The following is a 10,135-nucleotide window of genomic DNA, read 5'->3' as shown; positions in this document are numbered from 1 at the left end:
CAAATGTGCATTGTGTTATCTAATAAAAGGAGATGTATTTGACAACCAAATGATCAGGCAAGCTCTCAGTGGTCATTTGGGGCAGTTTTAGTGGAACATAACTTAGCAATCAGGCAGATCATCACTGGAATCTAAGAGATAAGCAGAAGCTTAAGGGAAGTGACCAAAACAGAAACTGGCAACTGAAGCAGTTAAGAACGAAGAGGTAATAAATCTTAAAGGAGCAGCACTTAATTTGTTCAGTATTAGTGGTGGGATATTTAACCAACTGTCATGGACATTACCCAGTATACAGAATTCTTTACTGTATCAGAGGTCACAAAGATCATTGCGCAAACCAGCCTCCCATCCACTGACTCTAACATTTCCCGCTGCCTCTAAAAAGCAGTCAGCATAATCAAGGACCGCACTTACCCCAGACATTCTCTCTTCCACCTTCTTCCATCAGGAAAAAGATGCAAAAGTCTGAGGTCATGTACCAACTAATTCAAGAACAGCTTCCTTCCTGCTGTCATCAGACTTTTGATGGACTTACCTCACATTAAGTTGATCTTTCTCTACACCCGAGCTATTACTACATTCTGCACTACTCTTTCCTTATACTCTGTGAACGGTATGCTTTGCCTATATAGCACCGAAGAAATGTTCCGCTGGATCCCAATCCATCTGTCACTAATAAATAATTAAATCAAATCAATCACTGCATGTCAAGGCCATTGCTATTGTCAGGATTGGTTAGAATCTGCACTGACAGAAAAGAGAGAGCTGGACTAAAATCTATTTCAAATCAAAATTAACATTTACTGTCAGCAAGTTCTGGAATTTAAATGCTCCTACTGCATTTAATCCAGTTTGCAAAATCAACAAAGCTTGTTGTTTTTAGACATTGTGCAGCAAAGTTTGATCTTTGTCTTTAAACACACGGCATGAGTCTTCAGTGTAAGGAAAAACTCTGCATTCTGCACTTGTTCCAAAATATGCTCACAGACGATTTCTTGCTTTGTACCTGGAGCGGCGAAAATCTCTGCTTCAAGATCACTGGGAATAAACTCACTCTGTAGCAGCTCGCTGATATAGTTTTAAATTCCATGCTGACTGCATCTGTAGTGGCCCTAGTGAGCTTGTAGGCAGGGCTTGCAATCATCAGTTCCTGAACTGCTGCTGAGAGTTTCTGGCTCAGGTCAGAAGTGGAATTGCCGGGGGGGGGGGGGGGGGGGGGGGTGTGTGTGTGTGTGTGTGACCTGCCCAGGGTATTCCTGTGGGTTCTGCAGTCTTGTTGATGGTGGAGGGGTGGTTCTGCTGGTGGTTGAAGGGGTGTCATGCTGTCCCCCATAACTTTAGTTCGATAGCTTTCCTACTAAGTGTTGTGGCCAAAGCAACTAGGCCCGACTCAGAATTGGACAGTCTAAATTAAACAGCACTCAGCCTCCACAGCCAGGCCTGAAGGGAGTTCGGACAGGCCAAGTTGAAAGCACGGGCACAGGTCAGAGGTGAGCAAGGCCAAGCCTGGACTTGCCCTGGAGGCTGGAACCAGAGGTGCTCGACCCTGACCAAATAGTTTAAAAGAATTATTTTGTTAGTAGGCTTGCATTAACACTGCAATGAAGTTATTGTGAAAATCTCCTAGTTGCCACACTCCGGCGCCTGTTTGAGTAACACTGAGGGAGAATTTAGCATGATCAATGCACCTAACCAGCACGTCTTTCAGACTGTGGGAGAAAAGTGGAGCACGCACAGGAAACCCACACAGGCACGGGGAAAATGTGCAGACTCCAGAGACAGCGACTCAAGCCAGGAATCAAACACAGGTCCCTGGCACTGAGGCAGTGGTGCTAACCACTGTGCCAAGCGCTTGTGTATTCCCTAGTTTCAGTCAGACTCTCTGGCACTGCAGATTCCTGCAGTTAGCCTATTGCATTCCATACACCCGAGGATGGACACCCAGGGGGCCCTGGTGTTTTCTATATATGGAATCAGTAACCCCTATGGGTGCTATGACCTTTGGCTAATGACCTCATTTGGCTGACAGCAAGAAAGTCTCCCAGAAGGGCGAGAAGAGGGAGATAAGAAGAAACACCTGGAAGCCACTCCCATCAAAGACCCGATTCAAACTCCAGCAAAGATTCGACTCACAGCAAAGAGTAGGCGGAGACCCAGTGACGCCGAAGGAGGGTGTGCGAGACCAACCTTTGCAAAGAAGACCCGAGAGACTCAGCTCAGCAAACCTGGCAGCTCGGTCAAGTTCCTCAACATGGTACTATCAGAAATTTCAGACATATGGCATAAAGTAATAAGTTATTCTGGGAAGTTAAGAGTTTTTTTGAAGCGAGTTTGCACAATAAGGATTGATTGTTGTTCTTTACCCTGGTGCCCATACTCATGAGATGGATAAAATGTTTTAACATAAACTGGTCGAATTGTCTGCCTGTTTCCAGACAGCAGTGTTGAAGGATGAGTACTGAAACTCTGAGACGCATGTTAAACTTTTGTAATTAAAGTGCTTTTCCTCAATGCAAAGTTTCCTTGAGCTCAAAAATAACTCTTCCTTTTTTTGTTGACATGCAAAATCCTGGTTTAACTTACCAAAAATTAATATTTAAAATATTAATTACATCCCTTCAGTTGTAATGGGAAGTTTGTACAGCATCTCCTGTTCTCAATCGATTGTTGCACTGATGACTGACCAGTTAACCTATTCATGTTTGTCACTCGCTTTCCTGTAACCACCTTCTGCTGCTGAGTCACTTGGATACCCAGAATTAGTGCTGTCTTCTGATGATCCAACACGTTACAGCCCTTCAGTGGAAAGAGGGGCTTGGACCTTTCAACCAGGAACGGTCTTATGGAGTGAAAGAAGACAGTTCACAGCGCCAGGGACCCGGGTTCAATTCCTGGCTTGGATCACTGTCTGTGTGGAGCCTGCACATTCTCCCTGTGTCTGCGTGGGTTTCCCCTGGGAGCTCCAGTTTCCTCCCACAGTCCAAAAGACGTGCTGGTTAGGTGCACTGGCCGTGCTAAATTCTCCCGCCGTGTACCTGAACAGCTGCTGGATGTGGCGACTAGGGGATTTTCACAGTAACTTCATTGCGGTGTTAATGTAAGCTTGTGACATTAATAAACTAACTTTAAAACTCAAATAAATTGAGAGTGGGGCAAAGGGTCACAGCAGTAAAAGGTAACTGCGGACATTCTCCCTTACAAAGAACACGATCCATACATGAGATGAGCTTCTGGTGAAGGCAAGAATCATTTAACCATGGGATGCCAGTATGGAGTGGGGGATGAAGTAAAATAGGCCAAATGGTCTTCTCTATCTTGTGTAAGGATATCAATTCCTCCTTTGGCTGGATGCACACTTTTAAGACAGGAGCAGTCCACTATTGTAACAGAGAGGCAGCCTGTTCAAGTCCTGTGTGACTTGAACCATATCAGACTTACTCATAATCAATGAACAGTTTTGCTTCCCAATTGCAATCCAAACAAGCCATACAGTTTGTCAAAACCCACCACAGGATTCTGTGCTTTTGCAGACTGGGACTGATGGGGTCTGAGGTTGAACTGGGCACTGAAATCCTTTAAAGGTGCAACGTAGCAAAGTCACTGTTTATTAAGCACGGCCCGCGATGGTCAGGATTTGCAAACAGCTTCCTGCTCCACGATGAAGGAACTCAGTCCAGGCGTTTGACCATGTATGGCCCTTCCAATTCGTAACCAATCTTCCTGTAGTAGTTCCTTGTGCCGACACCTGGAACGGGAAAAAAAAAGCAACAGAAGTTGAGGAAGAAGCCACAAGTCTCTCTTGTTGGCTGCTGTATTGGCTGAAAGCCTGCCCAATGGCTCAAACACTTGTCTAACACTGGCTCACAGCTCAGTGACTGATTCTCTTTTCTAAAGTGAATGGACAGGCTCCATTTGAATAGATACAGATTGTCACATTGCTATGTCAGTGACCTTTCTTGCTGCTGCAATCCCACTGGATACCTAGTGACCACTTTACTGGATTCAAGGGTCCAAGTGCTGAGTCCAGCAGGCTGTATATTTTTATTCACTTGTGGGACATGGACATCGCTGGTTGGTCAGCATTTATGCCCTTCCCTAGTTGTCCTTGGAGGGCAGTTGAGAGTCAACCACATTGCTGTAGCTCTGGAGACATATGTAGGCCAGACCAGGTGAGGAATGCAGATTACCTTCCCTACAGGGCATCAGTGAACCAGATGGGGTTTTGTGACAATCAGTAGATTTTTATTCCAGATATTTTTTTTGAATTCCCATTCCTCCACCTGCCGTAGTGGGATTTGAACCCACGTCTAGACTATTAATTGTCTAATGATAATACCACTAGGCCACTGCCTTCCCCGAAACACAGGATGAGATGTGAGACACTATAAAGAATACACTTGTGCACCCAAAAATACCCACAGATGCACTGCCTGCACCATCATTGGAAACAGAACCCATTCACACACATTTTTCTCTGGTGAGAGACAAGGTGATGGTGAAGAGTAAAGCAAAATACTGCATATTCTGGAAATCTGAAATAAAATCCCAGCCAGACAGGCCACATTGACAGACAGAAACAGGGTTAATGGTTCACACTGAAAACCTTTGATCAGAACTGAAGACAGACAGAAATACCAGAGCTTCTGAGCCTGTGAAAGGAAGGGGGCAGCAGGCGGAACAAAAGGGAAGATCTGTAATCAAGTGGGAGGACAGGACAAATGAACTAACAACAGATTTCACAATGTAAAAGCTGAAGAGTAATGGGTATAAAAACAAAGCCTGTGTCCAGAATGACCGTGCTGCTCCAGTCCAGCAGCAATAACACCACCCCTCCCTCCTCCCCAGCTGGGTATTGCTGTTACTGAGCCAGTCTTTGTGAGGGACATTGAACTTCCCACTCAGAGGACACTCTGCACTCTGCCACCCTCGGTGCTTCCTCAAAGTGGTGTTCACCTTGGAGGGGGACTGATTCATCAGCTGAGGGGCAGGGGGACATAATGTGATAATCAGCAGGAGATTTCTTTGTCCACAGAATGATAGGGAGTGGGATAGCTTGATCTTAGGTTTGGACATAGCTCAGCACAACATCGAGGGCTGAAGGGCCTGTACTGTGCTGTACTGTTCTGTTTGACTTGGTGCCATGACACTACACGGGATCTGGAGTTAATGTTGAGGACTCCCGGGACAACTCCCTCCCATCTGTCCAGCTGTTCTGACACCTCTGCTGCTGAGTCTGTCCTGCCGGTGGACAAACTCAGGAATGGTGATGGTGGTATTGAGGACACTATTGTTAAGGTTTGATTTTGTGAGTGTGACTACGTCAGGCTGTGAGGCAGTCTGTCACCAGCCTGTCAAACCGCTCTCCCAATGTTGGCACAAGCCGACAGCGGCACAATGGTTAACACTGCTGCCTCACAGCGCCAGGGACCTGGGGTTAATTCTGGCTTGGGAGTCTGCACGTTCTCCCTGTGTCTGCGTGGGTTTTCTCCAGTTTCCTCCCACAGTCCAAAGATGTGCTGGTTAGGTGCATTGGCCATGCTAAATTCTCCCTCAGTGTACCTCAACAGGCACCGGAGTGTAGCGACTAGGGGATTTTCACAGTAATTTCTTTAGTGTTAAAACTTGTGACTAATAAATAATAAACTAAGCAAGCCCCCAGATGTTAGTAAGGAAGACTTTGCAGGGTCAATGGGGTCAGGTTTTCTGCTGTCGTTTCCAATGTCTAGGTCAATGCTAGGTAGTTGATCCACCTTCATTCCTTATTGACTTATTTTTAGCAGCGTGGGTTGCTAGGCCATTTAAGACTCAACTACATTGCTGGGTTCTGGAGTTGCATGTAGGTCAGACCAGGTAAGGGCAACAGATTTCCTTCCCTAAAGGACATCAGTGAATGAGGTGGCTTTCTAAAACAATCGAGAATGGTTTCATGGTCATCAATTGATGATGATGAAGTCATTAGACTTTTAATTTCAGATATTCATTGAATTCAAATTCCACCATTTGCCATGGTGGGATTCGAACTCAGGTCCTAAGAGCCTGGGTCTCTGGATTACTAGCCTAGTGACAATACCACTATACCAGTACATCCCCGAGACAAAACATGAGAAGCTATTCCTCAAGCTTGAATTAAACTTCACTGGCATTGTCAGAAAGACCAGCATGGGAGCAAGTTGGTGAAGTGACAGGAAACTGGGATCACGTTTGCCGAGTCAAGGATATGTCCCGTGACTGATCACCCCGTCTGCATTTGGTCTCCCAATTCTGAGGAGACTGCTTTGTGATCAGCGAATACAGTAGGAAATTCGGCATGTCCGCAACAACTCTCACCAACGTTTACAGATGCACCATGGAAAGCATCCTTTCCAGAAGTATCACAGCTTGGTATGGTTCCTGATCTGCCCAAGACTGCAAGAACAAGAGTTTTGAACGAAGCCCAGTCCATCATGCAAACCATCCCAAATATTCACTTTGTCTACACTTCCTGCTGCATCAGGATAGCACCAGCATTATCAAGGACCCCATACACGCCAGACACTCTCTCTTCCGCCTTTTTCCATTGGGAAAAATATACAGAAGTCTGAGGTCACGTACCAAATGACTCAAGAACTGCTTCTTCCCTGCTGCTGTCAGATTTTTGACTGGACCTCCGTATATTAAGTTGATCTTTCTCTACACTCCAGCTATGACTGTAACACTATAATTCTGCACCTTTTCCTTCTCCCCTATGTACTCTATGAATGGTATTTGTATAGCGCACAAGAAAACAATACTTTTCAATGTCTACCAATACATGTGAAAATAATAAATCAAAAATGGAGTTGAGATAGAGATCAGTAAGAAGTCTCACAGCACCAGGTTACAGAAAGACACAATTTGGTATGTGATCTTAGACTTCTGCATCTTTTTCCTGACAGAAGAAGATGGAAGAGACAATGTCCGGAGTGCGTGGGGTCCTTGATTATGCCGGCTGCTTTCCCGATGCAACGGGAAGTGCAGACAAAGCCAATAGATGGGAGGCTGGTTTGCATGATGGGCTGGCTTAGTTCACGACCTTTGTAGTTTATTGCGGCCTTGGGCGGCACAGTGGCACAGTGGTTAGCACTGCTGCCTTCACAGTGCTCGGGACCTGGGTTCAATTCCCACTTAGGTCACTGTGTGGAGTTTGCACATTCTCCACATGTCTGCGTGGGTTTCCTCTGGGTGCTCTGGTTTCCTCTAATACTCTGCTGGTTAGGTGCATTGATCCAAAGAGGTGCCGGACCATTGCGACTCAGGGAATTTCACAGCAACTTCATTGCAGGGCTAATGCAAGCTTTTTTTGTGGCTAATAAGTAAACTTTAATTTGTTTGCTTTCTTGCATCTTTGTAGAAACTTGATGTCTGTCTCTTGTGCCGTGTTTGTGAAACCTAGCTCTCCAGTCACCTGATGAAGGAACAGTGCTCCGAAAGCTCGTGATTCCAAATAAACCTGTTGGACTTTAATCTGGTGCTATGAGACTTCTTACTGTGCCCACCCCAGTCATCCCACATCAGACATACAGATCAGTGATGATCTATCTGAATGGCAGCAATCAGGTCTGAGGCAGCTTCCTGCCTCTACAATCAAAATGTGGATGTGCCGGCATTGGACTGGGGTGAATGGAGAGTTCTCTCCATTCACCTGACGAAGAGGGAAACCTCGAAAGCTTATGCGTTTACTATCAAATAAATCGGTTGGACTAAAACCTGGTGTTGTGAGACTTTTTACTGTGTCTACAATCAGACACATTAACCTCTCTCCCCCCGCTCCACCCCACCCTGCTCTCTCAGTGACTAGCAGTGATCACACAACTTGGGCTGGCCCAGTCCTTGGCTCAGGTGTCCATCCCAGAGACAGTTCCTTCACTGCCTTATGGAGAAGGCGCTGAAGGTCAGCCGTGCCTGCTGAAACTCTGCACAATGAGTTACTGCAGTCAGGAGAGGCGGCTGGGTGGAACAATCAGAAGTATCATTAGAGGAGGAAAATAAAAGATCGATATTATTAGCAGACATCTGTGTTTCACAATAAACCATAAAAACCCAGCAGAGGCAGCAGTTAATCTTCCCAAGTAGAGGATATTAACATTTGCCGGAATTCTACTGACGCAAGCACCTCACAAGTCAGTGAACACAGGAAATTCACATCTGACAGAGGCAGTGTATTAACCCTATAAATACTGAGACGCCTTTCAACTCTCAGAATGCATTTTGAACATCTATTTCTAGTCAATAACCAACAAATAATATAGAAATACATATGTGTTGATTTAAACTGCACACAGCACCTTTTGCTGAACTTCCCTTTCACTTCTTGGTTGTCTCAGCTCAGTCCTGTATGGTTATTATTTCAGTAAGTGAATGCACAAACTTATATTCCCAAAAGCCACGGACACTGGGGCTTGATTAAAGCTTCTGAGGTATGTATGACTGGATGGCGGAAAAGGCTCAAGGTACCAAACGTAGTAAAACTCAAATTGTATTGTACAAATTCTTGTTAGAAACAATACGGGACTGAAGCAATAATAGCAGCAAGGGTACAAAATTGGCTAAGGGACAGGGGGGTGAGTTGGAAATGGATTTTCAGATTGGACCAAAGCATATTCTGGTGTGGTCTGCCTTTGGACCACTGCTCCTTATGAGGTACATTAGTAACCTGGACTTCTTTATACAGGGCATCATTTCAAAGTTTGATGATAAGAAATCTGGAAATGTAACTGTTCAGGGAGACAGTAACTTACAGCAGCAGGATGGCACGGTGGTCAGCACTGCTGCCTCATGGCGCCAGGGACCTGGGTTCGATTCCCGGCTTGGGTGACTGTCAGTGTGGAATCTGCACACACTCTCCATATCTGTGTGGGTTTTCTCTGAGTGCTCCCACAGTCCAAAAGATGTGCTGGTTAGATGCGTTGGCCATGCTAAGTTCTCCCTCAGTGTACCCGAACAGGCGCTACAGTGTGGCCACTAGAGGATTTTCACAATAACTTCATTGCCATGTTAACGTAAGCTTATTTGTGACACTAATAAATGAACTTTAAAAACTTTAAACAGGCAGGCTGGTGAAACGGGGAAATTTAAAGCAGTGAATTATGATACATATTGGTAGGAAGTCTGAGGGGAGCCATTATAAACTAAAGGATACATTCCTAAACGGGAGGCAGGGAAAGAGACCTGCGGGGCTATAAAAGCAAATTACTGCAGATGCTGGAATCAGAGACAAAAACAGAAAATGCTGCAAAATCTCAGCAGGTCTGACGGCATCTGTGGAGAGAGAATAAGGCCAACAAGGATCATCCTTTGTTGAAATGTTAGCTGTGTTCTCTCTCCAGAGACCTGGGGAACTTGGTTTGCAAATCTGTGAAGGCAGTAGGACAAGGCTGTTAAAAAGTGCAAAATGTTTTTGATTATTGTCACATGTATTAGAATACTGTGAAAAGTGTTGTGTTTTCCACACTACACAGACAAAGCATACCATTCATCGAGAAGGAGGGAGTGCAGAATGTAGTGTTATAGTCATAGCCAGAGTGTATAGAAAAATCAGCTTAATATGAGGTAAGTGCATTCAAAAGTCCTGACGGCAGCAGGGAAGAAGCTGTTCTTGAGTCGGTTGATATGTGTTCTCAGACTTTTGTACCTTTTTCTCAATGGAAGAAGGTGGAAGAGAGAATGTCCGGGGTGTGTGAGGTCCTTGATTATGCAGGCTGCTTTTTGGAGGCAGCGGGAAGTGTAGACAGAGTCGCTGGATGGGAGGGTGGTTTGTGTGATGGAGTGAGCTACATTCATGGTCCTTTGTAATATCTTGCGGTCTTGGACACAGCAGGAACCATACCGAGCTAAGGGGGGGTAGCTACAGGACGGATGTCAGGGGTAGGTTCTTTACCCAGCGGGTGGTGAGGGATTGGAATGCCCTGCCTGCTGCAGTTGTAAATGCGCCTAGTTTGGGGGCATTTAAGAGATCTGTGGATAGGTTTATGGACGAAAAGGGATTGGTAATAGGCTAGTGGGTCATTGTTTTTGTAACTGGTCGGCGCAACATCGTGGGCCGAAGGGCCTGTTCTGCGCTGTAATGTTCTATGTTCTATGTTTTAAGCTAAGATACATGTGGAAATGATGCTTTGTA

The 10,135-nt window shown here is 45.4% G+C and overlaps 1 protein-coding gene across 1 annotated transcript in view; it reads right to left on the bottom strand.

Moving 5' to 3' along the window:
• Nucleotides 1–1,236: 1,236 nt before the first annotated feature.
• elp3 (elongator acetyltransferase complex subunit 3) overlaps nt 1,237–10,135 on the bottom strand; it is an 88,057-nt gene continuing 79,158 nt past the window's right edge. The window contains exon 15 of the mRNA XM_080191856.1: nt 1,237–3,745. Within this exon, the coding sequence (XP_080047982.1) occupies nt 3,669–3,745 (77 nt within the window). The 3' untranslated portion in view covers nt 1,237–3,668. The remainder of the gene's footprint in view (nt 3,746–10,135) is intronic.

Source organism: Carcharhinus amblyrhynchos, chromosome 7 (genome assembly GCF_965287045.1).
Source record: "Carcharhinus amblyrhynchos chromosome 7, sCarAmb.v2.hapA, whole genome shotgun sequence".
In the NCBI taxonomy this organism is placed as follows: Eukaryota; Metazoa; Chordata; class Chondrichthyes; order Carcharhiniformes; family Carcharhinidae; genus Carcharhinus; species Carcharhinus amblyrhynchos.
This window is presented reverse-complemented; position numbering and strand designations above follow the sequence as displayed.